A 24,369-nucleotide genomic window follows, 5' to 3' on the forward strand; every position below is an offset into this window, starting at 1 on the left:
GATCGTCGCTATATTAACCCTATCGTACTATACTTAAGAGTTCCTCCATTTCCTAGACTTATAGGATCTCTGACGTTTTTTTCTCACTTTTCATTAAACAGAGTATATGTCTTCCGCTATGCAATCCTAGAGGCATTGCAGACTTCGACCTAAATGGGATTTAAATGAGTGCGACCCTCCTCATTTTGTGACAACACCCCTTTTAACTTACCGTAATTACGGTAATATTACCCGCAAGATCGCGTCTTCCCGCGACTCCCATCTTTCTTCAACAACACTGGACCAACATGCAGGTCCCAAATGTAACTGTGGTGAGTTTCTCTATCATCCGTGATCAAGATGCATTCTGAACCTCTCCTCATCTAGGATGACCTCCAAGCCTTCCAATCCAACCACTTCCCTGGCCAACAGCTGGCCGTGTTCCCCCTAGAAAATGACCAGACCACAGACGATGATCTCGGACACTACCCAGATGGAGTGAAACGCACCCTCACAGATGAGCAAATTCGGATCTTCAGACATAGCGAAATCCACGCCCTGCTGCGGGAGAGGCAGCTCAAAGATGACGAGACGCAATACCAAGCTCGCATGCAGTCATCTCGAGATAGATCAGAGGGTAAACCGGAGGCCGCACCAGAGAAGCGAGCTCTAGACGCCGAGTCTCAGACCAAGGGTGGCGATCAGAAGCGGTCACAGTCACGAAAGGGGTCTAAGAGACACGCTCCAGACAAGACTCCTAAGCTGGACTACGGGGACGACTCTGATCAAACACAAATGACAAGGCCACCGGTGTCGCAGATGCCTTACCAAGGTCGCAGGATTATTTCCTATGATGACTGATTGTATCTGATATGAGTGATGTTCGAGTCAGCTCCCCCACCTCCACATTGACTAGCTGGTCAGAAGCCCCTATCTTTGACACAATGGACAACAAGCATACACTTCTCAGGGAACCGAAAAAGCGGTAAGTTATTCACATCCCATTCCACTACACCCTTGCCCGTTCATGATGAACAACATCATCCTTAGCCGGAAAGCCATGCCATCTGCGGATGTGCGAGGCATTGACGACCTTAATCTTCTCTCTGAGGGCTTCTTCAAAACTTCCAATCACTTGCACACGTGTTTAGTTGCGATTCTAACAACTTTACAGTTTCCGACTTTACCTCAGGTTCTTTTGATAAACAGCGTGCCACTATTCGCATCCGTGCAAAGGAGCGCCAGCTTACCACCCCTACAAGGATGCGTGCACGACATAATGAGGCGATGGATTCGTGGCCTTAGAGCCACGAGGTCGTTTGGTGAAAGCGAGATGCAGCGATCAAATGCACTCGTTGAGGCAGTGCTACGATCCATACCTTTGTTTCTCACTGATTTCAGGCGATGTTGGGTAACACGGCATAAGGATATGCCACTAGTCCACAATTAATTTCTGTGAAGTCGGTCGCTCTGGCGCAACTGGTAAGGAAACTATCTCGAGTATTTGCCTTTCACATCCCGCTTGTGCATGTGCATCTAACGAAGGGGCATAGCTCTCAGGGTCGTATACGCCCATTTGATGCCCCAACCAGGACAAGTTTTTGGGTCCATCGCGCCAACCTATGTAAAAGCCAGAATGGGATTATTTCTCTATTTCAAATAGATTTATGAACTCGATATACTATGCCATACTCCAAAACACCTATCATAGATAAATCGCTCGTACATCTCGTGGTCGCTACCATAAAAGCCATTTTGTTAGTTTTGTTATCATCTTTCTATATCTTTACTAAGGTCTTTTCTGGATCTTTCAGAATATAACGGCTAACTATCCCCTAATTTCATTAGTAGAGCACCTTTGATAGCTATTTCTAGGCCTTTAAGAGACTACATGTATGTATAAATATTGATGGCGCCATACTACAACATTATAGTTAGCCCTATTTCCTATAAAACCTAGGATTTCTCACTTCTCTCCCTCCTCTCACCTCCCGCCTACCTCTCCTGCCTCTCTCATCTCTCCCTCTCCTCAGGCTGCCGAGGGATATCTCTCGTCACTCTGCCAACCTTCGGGGCACCCAGCCATATTGGAACTCGCGGCGACACGATTTGCTAGCATATGTCGGGAACATTGGGGTCGCTAACCTCTTTTAACCTCTGTCTGCTGCAGATCTCCATTGGGACGATCTGATGCGCCGTCAGCCCCAATATGCGGAATAGCAGGCCGATGATGCGGCGGCGCGCTGACGGACTGCGCGAACGAACCTGCAGCAGAACCCCCACGTCATCGCCCAGTAGTTCGACATCCGATTCAGGATCTTCCGGGAGAAGGCCCTGAATCGGATGTTCAACGTTCCAGAATTCTGGTGCCATTACGGTTGCCTGGATCCCAAGCTGTTAGACACTCCTAAGCTCCGTTCTCTCTTCACTCAGCACTGGGGGGTGTTTATCTCGGGTATGAATCCAACTTCTTGGTCGATTACGCAGCCGATCCACGACCATGCTCGCTCCGACCTCCAACTTCGGCCCGCGGAGCAGTATCACACCCACGAGCATCTTGGTCGTGTGGTCAATCATATTAAAACTTAGGATTTCTCACTCCTCTCTCACCTCTCCCTCGACTCTCTTGCGGCTCTGTTGCGGCTCTCTTATGATTCTCTTATGACTCTCTTATAGCTCACTTGTGACTACAACCTCCTACTATCACTCTACGAGCTCCTGCTCTCACAATTGTCTCACTCCGGCTCGTACCTGCTACAACAAATCGTTCGCTTTACCCTCGCTTGAGCGCGCCAAGACCAACAGCTTACTCTCACCTCTTGTTCACTTCTGAATACAACTCTGAATACAATCTCCAGCTTGCTCCACCATGGCGACGAACAAGAAGACCAACAACAAGAGGCCCACCAAGACATAGTACAAGGATACACTGAAGAACCTGAAACCATTCTGATCTGGCCTGTGACCCCGTCGATTAGTATGACTACGCTGAGATCGTTGAAAAGTACACAAAGTTGACGGCTTGAGTCGAAGAATATCACATTGTGGATCAGAGCCTCCTTCATTGCCGTATGCAACTGGCCAAAGCTGTCTCTCTCAGCTTTGGTCTGGCCGGCTAGAGTAGTTTTCATGGCGTAACTCTTCCTTTGTGCCCCTTTCGTGGGACCATCCTTTAGTAGGGCCGTCTTGCAGTCCTGCAACGGCTTGGAGATTTGGGCCTCTTATAACTCTCTTACACATCGCTATCTTTATTTTAACATAATCAGCACTCATGGTGGTGAGTGCTATGTCACACCTAGTCGCATCCCCTCATATATCTGCTAACGCTCATTGACACAGTCTCCCAAGGTTGTTATCCGTCTAACATCCCCCACTACAAAGTGTGTCATTTGCCTAAGGATGGCGTTTCCCAGCGGTGCCAAGCGCAACAAGTGACCGGTCGAGCTCAAGGAAGCTCGGCGCAAATGCTTCAACTTCAGTACTCAAGAGGCTGAAGAGCGTTGTGCAAATCCGTAACGGTGGAATTCAGATATTGGGACTGATGCGACCTTTGCCGGTGGTCATTTGAATTTACGTTCTGTGGCGGGATGAAAATCAGTGGTCCGCCAGTGACGTTCACCTGAATTCATACAATCCTGTGGTGACTATGGCGTGGTTGGCGAATATCGATATTGCCCCATATACCGGTGCGGAAACCTTACTGAACTACTTATCTAAGTACGTTAGCAAGTCCGAGCCGGCGATTCAGAGCTACCTCAGCCTGATGCGGGGGATTCTCTCCCATATTACCAATCAGCATCTTCTTCTCTCAGCCGTTCGTGAAATGATGAACGCCCTCCTTTCCCCACGCGATTGGTCGGCCCATGAGGTTCTTCAAATCCTCCTCGGCGTCCCATACACTATGGGAGTGGCACCGCGCTCCCAGGATGAGCAGGCTTCCCTTCGCGTTTGTTGATTTATGTAATTGGAAGCGTTGAAGTTGAGTAGGCAATCAATCTCGAGTTTTGGATGTTTTTGCCACGATGTCCAGAGGAGACAACGTCCAATATACTGGAACCCCATACTATGAACTTTTTCCTAATGGTATACTACCAACAATATTTCCTATCTTCGCTTTGACACTGTCAAACCCAACCTGGATTTCCCGCAAAGCTCGCAAATCTATCCCCGCGACCCGTTCACGTTCCTTCGGACTTGGTTCGGACAGACTCCAAGCAAGGGAGATATGGAAGCAACCGGAGAAATCCTCGCTCAAACTGCTGCTCCTGTTACGGAGGGATGCACTTGTCTGCTGCTGTCGGGTCGAGGTTGCATAAAGGGGTGGCTGTCCAAAGCGAGCAAGAGTCTCATTTGACAACTTCAATAGGCGGTTCAGACCATCATGGCTCGGTTTCTGCGCGCCTAAGACGAGGAACCAGCGTGTTTTCTCATAGTTGGATGACCAATATAAAGAATCCGGTTGGACATCAAATCTAGTTCGAGCATTAGATGATAGTCAAGAAATTTGTAAATTTGACACATACGATTGTACATGCGAGTCGTGGATGGCATTTTGCAACGCCTCAGTAAACAAAGCACGTTGCTCGGTACGAAGAATCACCGGCCGAGACAGGCTGATATGAAGCGGTAGCTGTGCACCGAGATCACTATGCAGAAGACTGTGCACTACGGGCGCATTCTCATCTGACAAATTCTCAGACTGAGAAATGACATCTTCAAGAAGCGACAACTCATCCTTCCCCGGATACCCTGTCAAAGTTAGCATCTTGCACGAGCCGCATGACAACGCCTAAACTCACATTCGAGATAAAGATGCGTTGGCCAGTTTCCTTCCACATGAGGAATTACGCGTGTTCGGCCGCCATGAAGACTGGGATTATCTTGCACGCTCACACGTGTGCTCGAGGCATAGAGGTTGTGGAATGCTGCAGGTAGTGGCGGCAGCGATGGCCCTGGATTGATGTCGTGGCGAGATTTCTTGAGTGGGCGGATGGAAGATCTAGACTCTGAGTCGGATTCCGAATCAGAGTATTGGACTAGGGTCATTGCCAATATGACAAGGGAGTTGTTGTTCTGATGGAGGTCTGGATTCTCAGATGTGGGGAAAGCTCATGTCAGGAGCCAATCATCGTTTTTGGTTTCATCTATAAATTTATGTTTTGATATTGGCACTTCTCTTATGTCGACGATGTCTCGAGTTCCTTTGTATAGTTGTACGTTATTGCTTATCTACTCTCACATTGTGTTACTAGGTCCTAGGGCTGAGGCGTTCCAGTAGAGAGCGGCAGCCTAAAACTGAGGCCGATCGGGTGTAATGTGTAATCTTTGCGCTGCACGTCTGCTACAATTTTCTGCATGTTAGGGCACTTCGCCCCTTCTAGTGACGTACAGAGTAAGGCCACCAATTATCACATTAGCACAGTCGTGACCATGATGGTAGTCCATTCCCCGGTCATAGAGGCTTCAGGTTCCTGGTCGAGCAGACTACAAGACACAATCCAGGACTAATCAAATATCTGCCGAGCAAAATTGCGGGGAGCCTGTCGGGAACAAATGCTTCTAGACTCAATCTTCAGCTTTGTGGGACTTTACCTAGATCTTGAATATCAAGGTGACGATCATTGGTCAACAGAACTGAAAATGCGGGGATACTACATATGCATCCATGAACACGCATTATTTTTACTGCAAAAAGTGTTGTGCTTGAGGTCAAGCCTTGGGTTGTGCTTTGTTTCGTGAATAAAGGACCAGTGTAGCTTCATATCATCTTTGATGGGCTCCCTGATGTTGAACAGCAGATAAACTACACCTACTTTCAGTGGCTCTTATTCCCTACTAGAAGGGCAAAGCATCACCCATCTATTGAAATTAAGCCTCAATCTGATCATTTCTACCTGGAATGGGCCCAAGCACACTTTCAAATGTTTAGGTTGCATTAACGTAAGGTGTGCATTAGCCCAATTCAACATGAGGTCGAATTATATCCTTGATATACTTGGCCTTGCGCTGGCTGCAACTGCTAGCCCTGTTTCATGGGGTAAGGAATGTCTCCAATACTGAGCAATACCTGATCAAGTTAATATTCTGTAGGTCCCCGCTGATCACCCGTAACGAGGACCTTCGTGTAACTCCCGCTGCTGATAGTTGTGCACACCCTAGTGGTTGTGGGTGGGGCGGAGGATACGGCAGCTGGGGCAGCGGTGGGCGAGGATATCGATGGGGCTATGGCGGAGGATGGGATCGTGGTTAGTAAGGGAATGTTGTTACACGATTCATATCTCCCCTTTCTCAGGGATGATATAGTCATACGCTTCCGTTGATTTATCTTCTCTCCTAGTTTCCACTGTATCCCGCGAGCAGCAGTGAAATCTTCCAGTAACATGCTCCCAAAGAAGAAAGGCGATGGCAATAATCACACGTAGACACATGCAGAAAACACTTTGAACCCCCGATATTTATTAATTAGGCTACTGGCGATAGCTCCTGTAGTGTCATTGCCATCATCGAATGCAATGAGAGGTTTTTGAATGTTGTGCAGTGCGACTGAAACGTAATAGATTATCTACTACCTACATTTATTCTCTCCTTATGCCTTTTTCGTTCCGTGTGTTGTAGCACTATGTTGAAATTTGACATATTGTTACTGTAGGCATCCCACTGGTTCCCAAGTTCTTCGACAATAAGTCATACCTATACCCGGTCGAATTCCAATCCCAACGGTTGGACAGCATGGTTAACTGCGAATTTGATGCATACCACCGTTGGACTAAACAACGAACATAACTTACGATTGTATTTTATGGACAAAGCACCTCAACATCTCAAACGATCGATAGCTGTCTAGATCTATTTCTGATTTAATATTCAAGAACAACTTGGAATATAAGAGAAATGCCATTTTCCACATTTCTAGACTTCATTCTATCAGAACCTGGATTCTATCAAGATCTGATAGCAATAAAAATCAATCCAGTGAGCACCGGCTTCTGCCTTTCTGTTCATATAAACACTCAAAACTAACCAGGACAGGTGAACCCCAATTCAACAACGCAAAGATGAAGCCCAGCTATATTCTCACGGTCCTTGGCATGAGTCTTACCACTATTGCGGCCCCTACTCCGCTCAACCGTGCGCAATCCTTTCCCTTGGAGCCGAGAATAATTCCTAACCAAAATGAATTCATAAAGAGCTTCAAGCCCGCGATGTTGATCTCGATGATGCTGCACCTACTCCCCCAACTCCTCCAACCCCACCCACACCTGAGACCGTTCCTGTTGCTCATGCTCCTCCCGGAAAAGGCTCGGGCTATTACCCTGTAGTCCAAGCTAGTCCACCAACTCCCCCGACTCCTCCCACACCTCCCACTCCTTCCGTCGACAATGTTCCCGGATATCCTTCTCCTTATGTTAATTCCCCAGCAACTCCTCCAACCCCTCCCACTCCGCCTACTCCTCCTAGCCCTTCTGGTGTGTATGGCCCGGTTATTGGTAATGGAAACTACGGAAATCTCCCTGCTCCGCCGACTCCCCCCACTCCTCCGACTCCTCCTACCCCTTCTGGGGGGTACTGAGAAGGTTGGAAAATCTAGTACTAGCTGATGGTGATAATGCTGGTGCTGGTAAAGATGATGGATGTTTGGTACTTGATGCTTGATGCTTGATGTCAACTAGGATCTTACACAAACTGTCGACGTTCTTTAAGTTATATCTTAGTATAACTGACCAATGATCAAAGGTTCGGTTTTACTTCATACTCTGCTACAGATATAGCTTCATTTCTCTTATTATTGTATGAGCAACTCTCACGTTATGATTAAAGCTTGATTGATACATTTCCCCTAGATGCAGGGTTTCCCTTAGGTCAGTTTTCCTCCGTAATATTAACTTGATCCAGTAATCCAAACTTTCCAAGTTCTTTTATCTACCCTCGTTATCGCAACCAGAGCCTTCAACTTTCTGATGTATCTTTAGTCTGCCTGCTAAAATAGGTCTCAACACATTGAGATCACCAAAATTACTATATCTCCATGACTGACTGATCTTTCCACATAAAGCTAAATTAAAAAACACCCAGAGTGTCTCTACGACTTCCCATGGGTATGGGACGGAGTAATCTACGGCAAAAAAAAGAAATCTCTCCCTCGGGGAATCGAACCCCGGTCTCCCGCGCTTATCGGTATTAATGACAAGCGGAAATCATCACCACTAGACCAAGGAAGATGTGGTCGAGTTGACTCGACCATTGGCTGGTTGATGAAAAAAGTATGCTGTGAGAAGGTATACATCATAGTAACAAGTGTAACGACCGGTTTGATGGGAATGACCCTCATAGGTCAACATTTACTTCGGTCTTTTGTAACATGAGATTTAATGAACATTTGAAGTATAAAATCAAAGGCCTTGCCCACTTTTGAAGTCCTTTTTCTAAATCGCCGGCCACAATCGAGCCTCGTCTTGGTTGGGTGCGCATGGGCGTGTAAACCATCCGCTTATTTTTAGTAATTGGGCTCCGTTTTGTATTATCATCGCCTGTGGGGAGTAAATATGAAATTTTATCGAGTATTTCCGCGGGTGTCATCTTAGGGAAGTAGAGGAGCGAGCTGAGTACTTGCAACAACAGCAGTATTCTCACAGCACACCAATTAGCACACCAATTTTCTTTTAATTCGAAGTGTAACTTCAGATATCGATTATTTATTGACCAATCTTTGCGTCGGCCAAAATCGAAGATATAAGATGGACGCTTATTCTTGAATTTGAAACACGCTTAGAGTCTATCTACTGACAACCACACACTTACATATATGGTAAGACTCATCTTTTAGAATTGTCATCTACAGACTGACTCATGTAGGATTATGATTACTTGAGCTAAAATGAAAGCGAACACTCTTCTCGCGGTGCTGAGCAACGCCCTTACCGCTGTACCTGCCCCTGTTCCTGATCCACAAAGTATGTGTGATTTCAAACTCTAGCTTAGCATGACCTCTGGATCATTTGCCTAATATTATACCATAGAGTTTTGTTGCGTGAGAATCTCGCATGGTCTGGCGGATGATCTATATAAGACGGCGCCGTTGTGTGAGAATGTTCATTGTTCATTTAAACGTGAGATTGAACCGAGCATTGCCCCCATTGTTGCTATTGTAATTCCATCTTCGCTGCCAGCTCCAATATGGAATGGTGGTAATCCTACGCCGGACTGTATTCCTCCTCTTCTCTGTGGTGCTATATAGCCACTCCAAATGAAATATTGAAATACTCAATTACATATCACAGAAGCATCTAGTCTTTTATACATGCGAGGAATCATTTATGCACCGCTCTAGAGGGGAAAATAATTATTTCTGGTTGATCGGAGAATTACTCTAGTATCAATATTGATGCTGATACTGTTGTGTGATGAGAAATGGTATTGATTGGCCTCACAATGAATACCAAGCACATCAAAAATTACAATTGTGTTTCAATTGGTTATATTGTATACATATGTATCTATGCTTGAGATATCTGATTCAGATTGTATATACGAGAGAAAATATACATCAATAGCAAGGAGTAAAAAGCGGTGAAAAAAGGAAGTATAGAGAAGAATTTGGAATTACTGAGTGTGTAAGTCTAGATCTAGACCAGTTGCCAAGTGCCGGTTGGCCGCTATTTCCCCCTAACGATAAGCTTAATCCATGAACGAGTCATCGCCCGGACACCCCGGGAATAGATATCCGACGGTTTTGTAGATAATTAAGATAAATAAGATAGTTAAGATAATTCAGTAAATTAAGCAAATTCAGTAAATTCGATTAACTTTTCTCTGGTTTTTTCAGTATGATGTAAAAAAAATAACCAGAAAAAATACTGTGGATGTTCAAGGGATTTCGTCATAGTCGATCAGTACGTGGAAGTCTCGGATGCGTGGATGCAACATGGGCCTTGCATAGATTTAGTCTTTATGCGTGGTGAATCATGGGACTATTTCTAATATGGCTACGGACTATAGAATTTTAATTCATCACTGATTGTACCTGTAATAGGGACAGGGGATGTTGTTCCTGTGTACCTGTGGATGATATCACACTATACTTCCAGCCGTAGGGCTCCGTATACGTTCCGGGAGTCGGCAGCCTCAAGCCCATCTTCGACCCACATGATCGTTTTTCTCGGCGATAATTGGTACATATAGTTGGTGAAAATGTTAAAGTACTATGCCCGTTACTAAATCTAGCCACGGAGATCAGTAAACGTGGACGCAAGTCATCACGTCACGTCCGTAGCTTCCTTTGATATAAGCTCTCCTCGACTCACTCGCTATTTTCCCATTTACAACTACTCTCATCTTCATCGATTCATCTCTTTTCTATTAGAATCAACATCTTCAGCTGTTGTACGAGCTACCCTGCATCACAGCTCAGCCTCACCTGTTCTAAATAAAGTACTTGCTTATACCGGGTAATTTTCGCGCCTTGCGCCTTTCACCTTGGATACCTTTTCATACAAGATTCCATCATCCAACATCGGAATGGCAGTCAACTGCATCCCCATGGCCTCAAGCCACTATCCCCACTTCAATCAACACAGTCAAGATCGACAAAACGTGGGGACAATGGGCAACAACAACCCATATGCCCGCTACATTTCACCAGCACCATCAGCCTACTCTCGACGATCACGCTCCGAGTCTCTGAACTCTGCGCCTTCCATCTGGTATTCCGGCACACCCGAACATCATCCGGTGGAGCCGAGACGCAAAAGAGAGCATTCTGCTCCCCATCGTCGCCACAACAAGTACCCCCGTCACTCACAGCTTGTGCAACCCGATATCATCGACAGACTGGACAATGTGACCAATTTCTCCTATCACCACGAGGGCCCGTACGACGCTGCCCGCCCTGAACGAAACCGCTACGTTCAATCCAGCCCGCTCGAGGCTGTCAAAGAGTCAAACGCCGAGGCTCTCCGGGCAACTCCCCACCACAAGATCGCCGACGCCGTAAACAGTCACCGGCCCCTCGATGGCGTGGCCTTCTACCCTCCTGGAACCACGGACCGCAACGGCCAGGAGTACTCTTACGAAGAGGGCTCGAACATGATGAATGATTTTGCTGGTAACTTTATGCGCATGCCTGGAATGGTACGTTCTCTTCCCCATCCTGCTGTGTCACCAATACTTACTCGGTTCCAGAAATTCACCGATGAGGACTTCAAGAACGATCCCTTCTACAACCGTCCGCTGGTGAACCCGTTCTCTGAACTACGAAAGAAAATCAGTTTGAAACTCAAGAAACGACGCAACACTAATTAAAGTCTCCCAACTTCGACAACTTCACGACCTGACGAGAGACTGATGAGAGACTGATGATTACGAGATTGATGGATTATGTCTGGATAGACTCTTTGGGATTCGGGGTTGGATTTGGATTGGAAACGGTCATGTGTTTTCCTTTTTGTCAGGAGTTTATGGTTATATTATTTTGGAGGTCTCCAACTTTTGGTTTAATCTGGGTATGGATAATGGTCCTGTATACCGATACATCGTGTATGTACTTTGACAAATGAAAGGCCAAAGGCCCATTTCAAAATTTCTCGTGTTCGTGTCGACATGACTAGTCAACTATGTCTACTTAATATTCAATAGAATTATTCCACCCCTAGATAGCACTTGTGTACAATCCAACTCCTTGAATTACTCTTTCATCAAGCTGCTCTTACATTGAGCATAAAATAATATATATTTTCCTACCCCATAAGAATCATCAAATACCCCCTCTACCGGGGAATGTCAGCTGTTACACATTGCCTATCGGCCTCACGTATCCGCCCCCTCGCAGATGCAGATGCGCAGATCACGAGTTCCGCATTCCATCCCCAGACAGCTTGGAGTTCCGATCCGGAGGAATGATTCGCTACATCGTAGCATCAACATGAGCTTAATATGTGATAATACTTCCCACGCTTCGTTTCCTAAACAAGTAATCACCTCTCTTTATCCCGTTCATGTACCCCGTACCTAGGAATAATATCCCAAAGTTTATCCCACGCACATCACCCCGCAATAATATGCAATAGAATATGCATTTACGAAATCTTAATATTGCCTTTTCGACGTGTAATATCCTTGGCAATGCGATGCTGGAAGACATGTGGGAGGTGGCTTTTTACATGAGGGTCTGTTCATCTCGAAATAATACATGGGATTTATTTCAAAAGCCCGAAAGGGCGCTATAGGAAATATGTCGTGGATATAGTAGATCGGGCAGAGCGCTTTGGGCATGAAGATGCATGGACTATAGGTAGCTGCATTTATTACGAAAGATGCTTACGCGGTGTGATGGCTGAGTGTTAGGCATCGTGAAAAGATGTGGTCTTTTTGGAGGGGCACGATAACTTTAGTACAAGAATCAGCTTACCATTTAGGTCCTTTTAGAAAGAAGTAAATAGCAGCTATCTTGAAATGAGAGGGTTATACATGCACCACTCAGATAAGGCATGTGAATGCGTTGATGCCTGAGGCCTACATATTTGCCAGGTGATATTTTCAACCTTCCAAGGTTCTCTTTTATACAGCCATCCTTTCACAATATTTGCTTCCTGTCATTGCCATATTAATTCAATTCCACATCTTCGGTTTCAAGTATGGGCCGAGACCCTGGGAATCCAGCTATCCAGCAGGGCCTATTATCCACACGATGACGTCGATGACATATGATATCTAGATGTCTTCAGGATGTGTTGCGATGCGCCTTGTTCGGGTGGTATCAATTAATTTGACCCGAGTCAAGATCCCTCTGAAGGTACAGATATAGGTAACAGCAAGAACACACATAACATGACACTACGAAATGCATTTACCAAATCATCTACCTAGACACCAGCCTCTTGCCCCACCATGACCATACCTACTTAATAAACACATCAGTCACATGCACCAACACCTCTTCAAATGAACAACGTCTCTCCAAAAGGAGAGAAGGCCGACGCTACGAGCGCAACAATTAATCTAGATAACGGACTCCGTCGGGGTAAAAAGAATCAATCGAATCGCTATGCCGGATGTTTCTGACGACGTTGCAATCACCGCATATCCCCCTTGCTAGCAACCAATGTCTGCCTCAGGGCGGGTCTCGCCCCAACCGTCGATGGTCTCTATTGGCAAAGCTTGGTAGTGTGTTGGTCTCCACTCGGAATGCAAATCGCTCCGACGACCTGTCTCCCCTGAGACAATGGGATTATAAATTGCACATCTCCGTGCTCTTTGGATTCCAATTCAGGTTCTCGAAGTTCGCGGAAGATTATCCTACAATGTTGGTCTTGGCACCTTTTGTTTTGTTGGTGGCTGCGGTCGCTGCGTTGGAAAATCCGCATCGTAAGGCTGCTGCTTTCAAACAGCCTGTCAAGAGTCTGCGCAAAAGAGAGGTCTCTGCTGTTCGGACTAAACATCAGTATTTGAATAAGAAAACGGAAAGTAAGTGCGGGACTTCGTCGTTGGGAGGATCTGAGGCTGTCTACTTACAATTTACTGCTAGAATTCGCCGTGAATGGAACTCACTTCCCACAGGTCCCGTTCGACATCGGTGAAAGCTATGCTGGTCTTTTGTCAAATACGCCTGCTGGAAACTCGAGCTTGTTCTTCTGGTTTTCCCCTCTACCAATCCAGCTGCAGATAAAGAGGTACGTTGCCTTCAATTTGTCCACGAGACTTCATCTGATTTCATCTAAGATCACTATCTGGCTGAATGGAGGCCCCGGATGCAGCTCGCTTGACGGTCTTTTGCAAGAAAACGGTCCATTCCTATGGCAATCTGGAGTCTACGAGCCCGTCCGCAACCCCTACTCATGGACCAACTTGACAAATCTTGTCTACATCGACCAACCTGCCAGTACCGGCTTTTCTCCCGGACCATCCACTGTCAAGAATGAAATCGACATTTCAAACCAATTCAACGACTTCTGGGTGAACTTTATTGAAACCTTCAGCATGCAAGGCTACAAGGTCCATATCACCGGAGAGAGCTATGCCGGCCAATACATTCCATATCTGGCCGAAGGGATGCTAAACCGAAACGACAAGAAACATTTCAACCTAAAAGGCATCCAGATCAATGACCCATCCATTAACGACGATAGTGTCTTGATGTATGGTCCGTTATCCCTCTACCCAATACAAATCTCCATCCTAACCACCTCAATAGCCCCAGCAGTAGCAGCATTGAACCACTACTCCTCCGTCTTCGCCCTAAACGAAACCTTCATGACGGAAATCAACGACCGCGCCAACAAATGCGGCTACACAAACTTCCTAGAAAAAGCCCTAACCTACCCCCCACCCAAGAATTTCCCAACAGCCCCAAACCCCAACAAGCCGGGCTGCAACGTCTGGGACGATATTGTTAAAGCAGCAACATACATCAACCCATGCTTCAACATTTACCACATAACAGACTTCTGTCCCTTCCTCTGGGACGAAATGGGTTTCCCTTCGCTAGCCGGAGGACCAAATAACTACTTCAATTCTTCCGCCGTGCAAGCAGCCCTCAACATCCCGCCAACAAACTACGCCGTCTGCGGCGGCGATATCTTCGAGGATGGCGATGGTTCACTTCCCAGTGCCCTCGGGCCATTGCCTAGCGTTATCGAGCGTACTAATAACGTCCTCATCGGTCATGGATGGTACGATTACCTGCTGTTCGCTAATGGGACGCTCGCTACGATTCAGAATATGACTTGGAATGGAGCGCAGGGATTCCAGAAACCACCTAATGGGCCTTTGTTTGTGCCGTATACGGATGCTCTTGAGAGTATCGCCAATGGGGATTCAGGTAGTCCTTGGAATTATGATGCTGGGGGTGGTATTCTTGGAACGGCACATACGGAGCGTGGTCTTACTTTCAGTTCAGTTTATACGGCTGGTCATGAGATTCCGCAGTATACCCCCGGTGCGGCGTACAGACATTTGGAGTTCTTGCTGGGTAGGATTGAGAATCTTCAGCAAAAGGGGTCTTTCACGACTTTGTAAATATCATCTCAGGAAATTATTCCCTAGAATTGCATATAAATCATATTAAACACCTAGTTTATTGAAGGGATGGTTCTGTTTCTGTCTTGAAAGCTATTAATGTATGCGCAGTAGAGAGAACAGGCTCCATGAGGCTAAATTTTAGTGCGGAAATCCTATGATTTGTCCATGGAACGCCCATACAAAAGCATTCATCACTTCGCCGATTTTTCGGACAATAAGCCAAATTATCGTGAGCTCAGGATGTGAATAGAACAGCAACAGCTCAACTCCATGGCACGGCTGGTTCAGTATGCCGCGCTACTTGTTTGAGAGCATCCCATGTTACGGAATAAGAATGATGGTGGTAAAGATGATCATATTGCTATGCTATCCCTACGTAAGATATCTTCCATCCTTCGTAATAGCCATGCTCCCTATGCCCTCACACCCCAGGATGTCACATTTCTTGACAGGAGACTCGATTCGTGCAAATTACAGGTAGTAATCCCCCCGAAGAACCGACAATAATATCGTAGGTCCTCCCAATACTCCAACATGATTGGGAACGGGCAATCGACTGTATTGGCTGGCTGTGGCGAGTGCCTCCCTCCGTTGATTCTACAGACATGAAGTGCATTTGTCCAGCAGTGAACGGTCAGAGATACCAGCATTATCAAGGGGGATATTTCGTGCGATCATAATAGGGTCCAACCACAGGGGAGCAGAAAAGACCGATCGTCATGTGCTTTGTCCTGTTCCCATCATGTTGGCAAGCTTCAGTGGATGTCTGTGCACCATATGAGCGCGATCCAAAGGCTTGGGGGGAGGGTCTTGCTCACCGTTGGTGGTAAAGAGACCAGCAGCATCTTAGATGCCTGAGTAGGACCGGTAATACTAGGCAGAAGGATGAACAAGGGGAGATGCTCTGGGAATTTTGGGGGGGATGTTCAGGGTTTCAGGGTGCTCCAAATTGGACATGAAGACGTGTCGATGTAGAGGTCGAAGAAGGAAAGAAATTACGCAGGTGTGGTGTAACAGGCAAGGTTTACCTCACCTGGATTTGCCAAAATAATGAGCCGCGCAGCCGGTAGAGTCACACATTCCCAAATTGGCATGACCACGGTATATGTAATTAGCTCACTTATATTGCACCATTATTTGAGTTAGATATTTCTATCAAACTTTCTATCTACTCTATCCGGGGCAGCTAGAGATCAAATATGGAAAGACAGATAGACGAAAATAAAAAAGGGCACGCTTCATGCTTCAACAAGAAGCATGAACTGCAGGTTTTACCATCCCATGGCCAGGAAGAGACCCATTAGCTTTGAAGAAACGCCTGTCACGAATAGAGACAAATGCCAAAAGCCCAGCAAATCCGCTTAAGAAAGACGAAATTAGTGAAATGAGCCAGACAGTCGCCTCAAATAATACCACTTACCATAGAAAGAAGACCAATGTAGCCGTGATACCACCCAATGCCCGACTACTCCCGCTAGTCGAGCCCGTAGTACCCATGATCGTGATAATAAATAGAGCAAACCAAAAGACAGTATCGATAACATTCAATATCATGTATGCTTTTGTGCTTGCCCATCGTTTGAGTCGTTCCATGTGAGTCGTGAGTATTTGATAGGCCATGAAAACGGCTGATTTGAGGCACTTTGGTCATCCATTATTAGATTTCATAGAATATATCAGGATACAAGTAAAACAACTCACCACGGCAATGCCCCAAATATTTGTCCTTGTCTTCGGAGTACCACTATTGGCAATGCGTGCAATGATAAGAATGAAGACGATGAAGACCGAGGCGCTGATTATGATGTGGAGTCGGAACTTGAGCACCGGGCTTCTTTCGATTGATAGGTTCATTGTTGCGATGTGTAGGTTTTCTGATTCAATCGAGGCCAATCGTTTCAATGTGAGCACTGGTATAGGAGTAGTCGACTGTGGGGAGCTTGTATAAATTTTAGATTATTCCTAGACATAGGGAATTCGATTTCTTTAAATATTGGCTTTGCTAGGTCTCGTATCTCGTGGTCGTTTAGGATGCAGATTTTAAGGCAGAATAGTTGAAGATAATTTAAGAATCATTGTTGGGACCTGATAACTACGTACTAGTCTTGGCTCTACTTCGCATTCGTATTCTTACCTGTATTAGGAAATGATCACCTGGTTAAGACTTTTCTTCGATTTCATATTGCCTCGCGATTGCCGAACGAGAATTTTTTCTGGGTGTTCCAAGATTTAAAGATAAGTCCCTGTGCCTGGGTTGTTGTTGGTCCACTTCCAGAGTCGTGATCCCAAGTTGGAAGACGCGGTTGACACAAGGCGACGGGAAGTATGATATCATCGGGGGAATCTAAGATTTGGTCCTTTTTATGCTCGTTAATATCGAATGATTGTCTATCTCGAGAATGAGCTTTATTTGATTCCAGCCTCTCAGGGTTTCTGTCGATTTAATTACAATTGTATAGAAAGAAAATAAAGTATAGAAAGAATAAGTATCATCGACGTATCTCCAATTAGTCCATTAATTATCACATGTATTCCAATCCTGCTCTATTAACAGCGATATCCCTCCTCTCAAATTGATCAAATTGACCAAAATTAGTACACAATCCTACATTTTGAAACATTCCTCAACTTAAAAGAGGTCGGTGTTTCGTTATTCCACAATTAACCTCTTAGTTCTTCTTGGAAGAAGAAGTGGCCATGCTGGTGCTGCTGGCAACACCGGAAGAGGATGGAGTAGCAGCCAAGGGGCCGATTCTCATGGGACCACAGCGGCTGACGGGGGCAGTGAGGCATCCACCAAGATACTCGCCGAGGCTACCGGTCTGGTTGCGGGTGGACAGAACCTGGGCGGGGCCGTAAGCCGCGACAAGAGAAGAAGCGTTGGCGGCGAAGTAGGTCGAGTTAACGCGGCTGCCAATCAAGGCAGAGTGGGCGCTGTGCTCAGCAGCCAGACGAGCCATGAGGAAGGAGACCTCGGGGGACTCGGTGTATCCGGCCAGACCGATGAAGGCACCAGTGACGGTATCCTCGAAGCGGTAGGCCCAGGAAGCCCAAGCCTGGGTGTTGTTGACCTTGGGGAACTTGAAGTCACACTGGGGCTTGGAGAAGCCGGGGGCCTTGGCGCCGACCTTCTCGACAGCGGCGGTTGATAGGGTGTTGTCCTTCTCGAGACCGAAGAGGACCTTCTGGTAGGCTTGGATGGTGGCGTTGTTGGAGTTTCCGAAGGTGCTGTTCACGGTGGAGTTATAGTAACCGCCGATGAACTGGGAGATACCCCAGGCGAATTCGAGGACCTTTGCATCAGAAGATGAGGGCGAGCAGGTGGAGGCTGCGCTGGATGAGGAGGAGGTGGCAGTGGCTGCGGAGGTGACTCCGGCCAGGAGGCTGACGATGTTGAAGAAACGCATAGCTCTTGATGTTGGCTCTGAAGAGTTATCGTGTAGTGTAGTTGAGGAGAGTTGGATAAGATGCTGGATAATTGCTTCGTCCACAGGTAGTTAAATACCTTTTAAACCCCTAAAACCGCGCAATCTTCCGAGTCATCTCGAGTCATCATCACCCAGGCGATGCATGCGGTAATCTTTCAGTACATTAGATCAAGTAGACTTTCCAAATAACCGGTAGTTTCCTCTACATTGGCGTCATGGACCACAGTATAAACATTTGAGCGTGTGTCGTGGAATCAGCATCGCCATGTTCTCTTGGAGTGACGTCGACCACTTGACCAGTCCACATCTGGGACGACTTGATTTGATATCAAAGTCTAACAAGATTAAAGCTTCGAAGATCCGAACATTGATTCGAAGATCTAAGATTAAGTGGGTTCGGGATCGTCGGGAAGCCCGGTGTACCCCGGTGGCGTGGATGATGGCGTCGTGGATGTGAAAATTCTACATAAACCGTTGCATAGCTAAAATAGATGTTTAAATTATTAGTTCCTACCATTTCTTGAGCATACGACATACTATTCATAGTTGGATATTCAAAGGGAAATACATAGTGGTGATGGTAGGAGGTCGAATAATATACTTCCGCGCACTCGGATGCTGGCGGATCCCGGATAGCAATATTGAAATCTGACCTTAGTAAACCGGGCTCATAACCTTCGAATGTTACAGGGCGAGCAAGTATATTGACGGAGATTAATTAAGAGAATTGTATGGAAGATGATGGTTTAAGCAGAATCGGCCTCTCTTTCACCATCCTTCTCATCATATTCAATACAAATATCTTATCCATCTTTTTATCCATCAATATACCTGCTCATCCAGCAACCTTCACTTAAAATCTTTTTTTTATTAATCAAGTTCTTTATGAAATAGAAAGGAATTGACCATAGGAGCATGCTCGAAGGGTAGAAATAGTTAGCCAACGAGGAAAATAAGTCCATCAGTTTGAAGCAGTAGCATATGTAGCAAGTCTAACTATCCTTAACTATCCTTTGTCCCACCAAAAAAGCAGACGTTAATCATCAGCGTAAATGTGCAACGAGACTCGCCTATATACATTTCGTGTAATGCGCTACTATACATACTCCGCTCAACAAGCAACTCATCCCCGTACACAGGATAATAAGCCCATATCCACTACCATAGCCCGCCACAGCCGAGTCCTTCCACGGGTCTGCAACGAGTATAGCCTCACTTAGCGGGCCGCTAACGACATTTCCAATTCCTCGCCCAAACGCAATAACCGAAAATATGATAGTTGCGTCAGCAGTCGGATCGACTCGTCGGACTTCGTGCGTTATCCCCGACCACGTCGCCGAGTAACAACCTGCAAACAATCCGTATGCGATACAAAATACGAACAAGGTAGGCAAAGTCGATGCAAATCCCCAGAGGAAAAATACAGACAGTGTACTACCGACAGTCGAGATGGTAATGCAGGTGATGGCATGATATCGATCTGCCAGATGGCCCATAGTAACACTTCCAAAAACCGAGGCCAGATTCAAAAGCGTGACCGTCAATGACGAGAGAAAATCTGTACTACCAATGCTCCGCGCATAAGACGGAAGATAAATTCCAGGCAAGAAGAACCCAAGAGCTTCAATGATGTTGCCGAGTTGATAGACGCAAAATATCCTGGTGGTGAGGAATCGGAAGTTCAGACGTTTATAATCGACGGTTTTCTTAACCGGAAGCCGGGGCTTGTGGAAGTATAAGAAAGGCGCAGCGAGAACAAACACCACCACGGAGATGATCCTAAGCGTGGTTTCGAATCCGAATCGAGTCAATAGCTTCTCTAGGCTAATCGGGAATATTATCCCTGATATCCCTGATCCAGCCCAGGTGATGCCGAACGCGAGTCCTCGTCGGTCGACGAACCACTCGTCCATGTACAGGATGGATGGACTGTATGCTATACAACCGCCGATTCCGAAACCGACTCCTTGGGAGAGGACGAGGTGAGTGATGTTGGATGAAAATGAGCCCAGTGCCAGGGAAAGGCACATTATGACTAGTCCGAAAGATGAGAACCAGCGTCCCCATTGAGGAAGGAGGATCATAGCAACAATAACCAGTGGACAGCTCAAATATGATATTCCCTTTGGATGGTGTTAGCGATAGATCGTTGTAAGCAAAGGTGATGATCTAACTGTAGCACATGTTCCAACAACAGCTACCATATTAGAGTCCTGGAAAGCTGCATGGGTGTGGTAATATTTCTGGAAGACCCCAAATGCAAAGGCAAAGCCTGCTCATAGTTAGCATCAAGATTTCCATGTCCTTGTAGCCAAAAAAAAGCTCACTTACCCCATATCAAAGCCTCGATCATTACACAGGCTGTCAGAAACATCCATGCCTGGAACCCTCCGTCGACCGGTGGTAAGTTCTGCTCATCGGTGGAAGATTCTTCGAACTTGTCAGGACACAAGCGTATCTGTGCCTCACTGCCCGGCAGTGAGTTGCTGCAAGAAGAGCGTCTTCTCTCCATATTGGTGACGTTGAAATTCATGGGACTGGTTGAACAGTGACATTAGAGACAGAAGAAAGTTCTAACGGTGAATGTGTCCATTTTAACTGCATCTATATTAAGCAACAAGAACTTTGGTCACATTGTTTGATCACTGTCAAGGAGGTCTAACGTTCGAAGGGATGGCAAGAAACCTTGGTAAAGATCAGCCAGGTGACGGAAGGAATTTCCGTACGTATACTATCAGGGCTGGCATGCAACTTCAACGGCCGAGCGGGATATTATACACTTGTGTATCTATCTCAAACATGAATGGTAGCTCAAGAGTAACCATATCGTCGATTTCGCAATCGGGCTGGGAATCTGATGATTCCAATCTAGGATATATGTGCATCGTTGAGAGCACCTTCATAAATTTGTTGTGCCGGGGTATGATATTGAGCCCCTGCGTTGAAGCCTCAAAGAAAACAACGTTTTTAAAAGGTCGAAACTGACGTGCTTTACGTGGGGAATAGAGAGCTACCTCGGTCTGCGACGGAGGATTGTAAGCTGGGGCAGCATAAAAGCCGGCTAGGCACGGAGTTGCAAAGGGATTGGAATGTAGAGTATGATCATTGCCAAATGAGGTTGGAGACATCGGAGACTTGTGCCGATGTATGTCCTATGATATCACTCATAAAGCTCCGAGATGTAGATCACTAAACAGCCCCTTGCTCGGGAAAACTCCGCGTAGTGCCACGTTAGACTGAGGATGAGCTAGGGGGCTTGCATCTTATCATCAAGGGGCTATAAGAGCGCCAATCATCTCGTCTCTGGTGTGACATAGCACGCAAGATGGCGCAGATAATGGCATGCCAATATATGATGCCTATGAGCTCTTTCTATGGTCAGTGGCAATTATTTATCGCTTAGGTTTGTGTGGTCACACTCCTAGGAGATCGTGAGACCGGATACCAGATTTGGACAGTGCAGGATTCTAAATGACATGTGGTATTCAAAGAGCATGGACCTGAATACATATTTCGGAAAACTTTGAGTTCAGTTTCCATGTGACAGAGGTTGAAGTCTTAATGCAGATTAATGAAGAGCAACATAATTGTGTCTCCAGTTTGTTTGAGGTGGTTCACCATGCTGAGTCTGTGGAGACGATGAGCAAATACTATATTGACCCACATCCATCAGTAGACCAAAATGCCAGTTCTAATGCACTGGATATTTGTGAAAATAAGCCTGTATATTTAACTCTAATGCATAAAAATATTAGTGCAAGATCATTCCTCAACCCAAATGATGGCCTGTCAGTTGGCAAGCCAAATATTCTGATCAGCCCCATATCCAAACGGAATCCAAGAGTCATTGAAGTATCTCTGTAACACGGTTTGCGTGTAGTCCATATCATCAACACAGTATCCACCCCCACTAGGACCGATATGCGAACAATGCACGTCAGGCCGATACTGCACCATATGCTCATGAACCTCACGACATAGCAACGTATTACGACCCATCTCATAAGATTTTCCAAATCGCAAAGTCTTAGTCAAATAGTCATAACAACTCTGATGGTCCGTATATTGCTGATTTGAACCCGTACAATGCTGCTCATGTGTATCACAGATGGTCGTGGCTAGCAAATCAGCAACATAGGCGACAGCCTGGTCGGGCGAAGTGGCGTTTATTTTTTTTGCGGCTCCCTCAAGCAGGAAGTCAAGGAAGTAGTCAAACCAGCGGAATGTAGCGTCATACTGTGCAATCTTGCCCTCTTTGTTGAACTCGATCCATGTGTCGATCGTCACTGGCAGGAGGACGCCGAAAGTGGTTGCGTTGTAGGTGACGACCGTTGTCGCGGATGCAATGTTGTCATTCGCGGTGAATTGAGTGATGTTATATGCGATCGGGATACCGACGATACTGACGTGGTTTGGATCTGCGAATAGGCCAAATATATATTCGCGGTTTAGCTCGTCGCCATTGAAGGTTCGGGTGATGTCGACACGGCCTTGCACCTGTATTGTGTCAGCTTATGGAAACCAAAACACTGCAAAAACTTGAATAAACTAACATCAGATGCGAAAATAGTCGATGCATTGCCTTTAGTCTGTTCGATATTTGCAGGGTAGAGAAATGCATCCCAGAAGCTCTTTTCGAGTTTCCAGAGCTGGTCAAATGTGAAGGTTGATTTCAGATGGCGATTCGAGAAATCCTTAGTGGATTCGACCGAAGCAAACAAACATGCAGATATAAGTGCAAGCAAAAAGCTCCATCGACCAGATCGAAAATGCATAGCAATTATTTCGGGGTAGGATTATTCTTAGCTTGGGCTGACGCAGGGAGGTCTTGGTCCTTGTGTGCGAAGGGCTTAGTTTTTATGAGGAATCCCACTAACGACATTCCACGTTCGATGAGAGGCATTTCAGATGTAATATGATCGCATCCGGTGTCGAATATCGGCTGATTAGGAATAATTGTTTTTGATATCGCTGCGAGCGTTCCATAGTCTCCTACTGGCAGGTAAGTTTCTCGTGACAACACATTCGAAATCAATAGACCAGTTAATAATATTGCTCACGCTGTTTTCTTAGTGGGAACCACGAGGCCAATTCCAAATCATGAGGCTCGCTGTCGCATATTTGTATTGGGCTGGTTGATAACCCAGCCACTCTCAGCCTTGCACATAATTTACGCAAACAACCTCTCATTCCAGGGAAAGGAGATTATTCTGCATTAACTCCGTTGGTATAAATCAGTTATTTATTTTACTTGTTACATATAGGTAAGTACTCCAAAACGAGCAGTAAAATCAAATCCACTATAGAAATCTTCTAAATTGTACAAAACCCGCCTAACAAATATGCAAAACTACATAGTATTCAACAAATCCTGAAGCTGAGAGGCAACATCCTCGTCACACTCCGGATAATCCACCAGAGCCTTGCTAAGCTCAATCATAGTTTGCTCGATAAAATCACAAACTCGAGGAAAAGTCGTCTGGTAGAACCCAGGGCGTGCAGCAGCAACGAATTCGTGACTCGGCAGATACACCGAGATATCAGATGCCAATGTTTTGATCTTGCGCATGGATCGAGCAGTCCGAATGAGTTTCTCGCTCACTAATTGCTGATGGCCCGGATAGTTGACCAAGATATCAATCTGACACTCGACTTCTGATCGGAACTCGCAGATCTCTTTTATGTAGGTTGGCATGAGATTCTCGATGTAGCCGGGCGCGGAACTGTCCCACCAAGCCATGTTGGGAGACGAATGAATGAAGTAAATCTGAGATGATTTGGCAGAGGAGGATTTGTATACGATGGTTGCTGCAGATGGATCGAACAGTGGGTAGAAGCTGGATTTATGGTGGTTTGTTACTTCGAAATGGACGGACTAGATGCTATTTATGCCTGTTAGTTATTATATTGAAAAAAACTAGTCAATCCTATGTTCATTGACAATAAAAGA

The 24,369-nt window shown here is 45.9% G+C and overlaps 14 protein-coding genes across 14 annotated transcripts; 7 read left to right on the forward strand and 7 right to left on the reverse strand.

Annotated features, from left to right (window-relative positions):
- Window positions 1-287: 287 nt before the first annotated feature.
- N7517_003942 (DUF3807 domain-containing protein) lies at window positions 288-840 on the forward strand (the record flags this gene model as incomplete). Its single annotated transcript, XM_056721672.1, has 2 exons — window positions 288-311; window positions 367-840. 2 exons carry the CDS (start codon window positions 288-290, stop codon window positions 838-840), a joined length of 498 nt encoding a protein of 165 aa, XP_056577922.1.
- Window positions 841-923: 83 nt separating this feature from the next.
- N7517_003943 (uncharacterized protein) lies at window positions 924-1,284 on the forward strand (the record flags this gene model as incomplete). Its single annotated transcript, XM_056721673.1, has 3 exons — window positions 924-964; window positions 1,030-1,124; window positions 1,154-1,284. The coding sequence occupies 3 exons, from the start codon at window positions 924-926 to the stop codon at window positions 1,282-1,284; spliced, it is 267 nt and encodes an 88-aa protein (XP_056577923.1).
- An 807-nt stretch (window positions 1,285-2,091) lies between these two features.
- On the reverse strand, window positions 2,092-2,556 carry N7517_003944 (uncharacterized protein; the record flags this gene model as incomplete). Its single annotated transcript, XM_056721674.1, has 2 exons — window positions 2,092-2,361; window positions 2,530-2,556. 2 exons carry the CDS (start codon window positions 2,554-2,556, stop codon window positions 2,092-2,094), a joined length of 297 nt encoding a protein of 98 aa, XP_056577924.1.
- A 1,069-nt stretch (window positions 2,557-3,625) lies between these two features.
- Window positions 3,626-3,934, forward strand: N7517_003945 (uncharacterized protein; the record flags this gene model as incomplete). Its single annotated transcript, XM_056721675.1, has 1 exon — window positions 3,626-3,934. The coding sequence occupies one exon, from the start codon at window positions 3,626-3,628 to the stop codon at window positions 3,932-3,934; it is 309 nt and encodes a 102-aa protein (XP_056577925.1).
- Window positions 3,935-4,042: 108 nt separating this feature from the next.
- N7517_003946 (HVSL domain-containing protein) lies at window positions 4,043-5,025 on the reverse strand (the record flags this gene model as incomplete). Its single annotated transcript, XM_056721676.1, has 3 exons — window positions 4,043-4,451; window positions 4,503-4,728; window positions 4,779-5,025. 3 exons carry the CDS (start codon window positions 5,023-5,025, stop codon window positions 4,043-4,045), a joined length of 882 nt encoding a protein of 293 aa, XP_056577926.1.
- A 921-nt stretch (window positions 5,026-5,946) lies between these two features.
- Window positions 5,947-6,358, forward strand: N7517_003947 (uncharacterized protein; the record flags this gene model as incomplete). The annotated part of the gene is made up of 3 exons (XM_056721677.1): window positions 5,947-6,016; window positions 6,124-6,224; window positions 6,317-6,358. 3 exons carry the CDS (start codon window positions 5,947-5,949, stop codon window positions 6,356-6,358), a joined length of 213 nt encoding a protein of 70 aa, XP_056577927.1.
- A 676-nt stretch (window positions 6,359-7,034) lies between these two features.
- N7517_003948 (uncharacterized protein) lies at window positions 7,035-7,549 on the forward strand (the record flags this gene model as incomplete). The annotated part of the gene is made up of 2 exons (XM_056721678.1): window positions 7,035-7,107; window positions 7,167-7,549. The coding sequence occupies 2 exons, from the start codon at window positions 7,035-7,037 to the stop codon at window positions 7,547-7,549; spliced, it is 456 nt and encodes a 151-aa protein (XP_056577928.1).
- A 2,945-nt stretch (window positions 7,550-10,494) lies between these two features.
- N7517_003949 (uncharacterized protein) lies at window positions 10,495-11,277 on the forward strand (the record flags this gene model as incomplete). The annotated part of the gene is made up of 2 exons (XM_056721679.1): window positions 10,495-11,106; window positions 11,158-11,277. The coding sequence occupies 2 exons, from the start codon at window positions 10,495-10,497 to the stop codon at window positions 11,275-11,277; spliced, it is 732 nt and encodes a 243-aa protein (XP_056577929.1).
- A 1,997-nt stretch (window positions 11,278-13,274) lies between these two features.
- On the forward strand, window positions 13,275-14,988 carry cpdS (uncharacterized protein; the record flags this gene model as incomplete). Its single annotated transcript, XM_056721680.1, has 2 exons — window positions 13,275-13,437; window positions 13,499-14,988. The coding sequence occupies 2 exons, from the start codon at window positions 13,275-13,277 to the stop codon at window positions 14,986-14,988; spliced, it is 1,653 nt and encodes a 550-aa protein (XP_056577930.1).
- A 1,248-nt stretch (window positions 14,989-16,236) lies between these two features.
- On the reverse strand, window positions 16,237-16,845 carry N7517_003951 (uncharacterized protein; the record flags this gene model as incomplete). Its single annotated transcript, XM_056721681.1, has 3 exons — window positions 16,237-16,351; window positions 16,412-16,632; window positions 16,693-16,845. The coding sequence occupies 3 exons, from the start codon at window positions 16,843-16,845 to the stop codon at window positions 16,237-16,239; spliced, it is 489 nt and encodes a 162-aa protein (XP_056577931.1).
- Window positions 16,846-17,660: 815 nt separating this feature from the next.
- N7517_003952 (uncharacterized protein) lies at window positions 17,661-18,398 on the reverse strand (the record flags this gene model as incomplete). The annotated part of the gene is made up of 1 exon (XM_056721682.1): window positions 17,661-18,398. One exon carries the CDS (start codon window positions 18,396-18,398, stop codon window positions 17,661-17,663), a length of 738 nt encoding a protein of 245 aa, XP_056577932.1.
- A 1,091-nt stretch (window positions 18,399-19,489) lies between these two features.
- Window positions 19,490-20,952, reverse strand: N7517_003953 (uncharacterized protein; the record flags this gene model as incomplete). Its single annotated transcript, XM_056721683.1, has 3 exons — window positions 19,490-20,542; window positions 20,594-20,691; window positions 20,751-20,952. 3 exons carry the CDS (start codon window positions 20,950-20,952, stop codon window positions 19,490-19,492), a joined length of 1,353 nt encoding a protein of 450 aa, XP_056577933.1.
- Window positions 20,953-22,208: 1,256 nt separating this feature from the next.
- N7517_003954 (uncharacterized protein) lies at window positions 22,209-23,194 on the reverse strand (the record flags this gene model as incomplete). The annotated part of the gene is made up of 2 exons (XM_056721684.1): window positions 22,209-22,916; window positions 22,973-23,194. The coding sequence occupies 2 exons, from the start codon at window positions 23,192-23,194 to the stop codon at window positions 22,209-22,211; spliced, it is 930 nt and encodes a 309-aa protein (XP_056577934.1).
- A 575-nt stretch (window positions 23,195-23,769) lies between these two features.
- N7517_003955 (uncharacterized protein) lies at window positions 23,770-24,159 on the reverse strand (the record flags this gene model as incomplete). Its single annotated transcript, XM_056721685.1, has 1 exon — window positions 23,770-24,159. One exon carries the CDS (start codon window positions 24,157-24,159, stop codon window positions 23,770-23,772), a length of 390 nt encoding a protein of 129 aa, XP_056577935.1.
- Window positions 24,160-24,369: the final 210 nt, after the last annotated feature.

The sequence above is a fragment of the Penicillium concentricum genome, assembly GCF_028827145.1.
Source record: "Penicillium concentricum strain IBT 3081 chromosome Unknown utg000002l_segment0_segment0, whole genome shotgun sequence".
In the NCBI taxonomy this organism is placed as follows: domain Eukaryota; kingdom Fungi; phylum Ascomycota; class Eurotiomycetes; order Eurotiales; family Aspergillaceae; genus Penicillium; species Penicillium concentricum.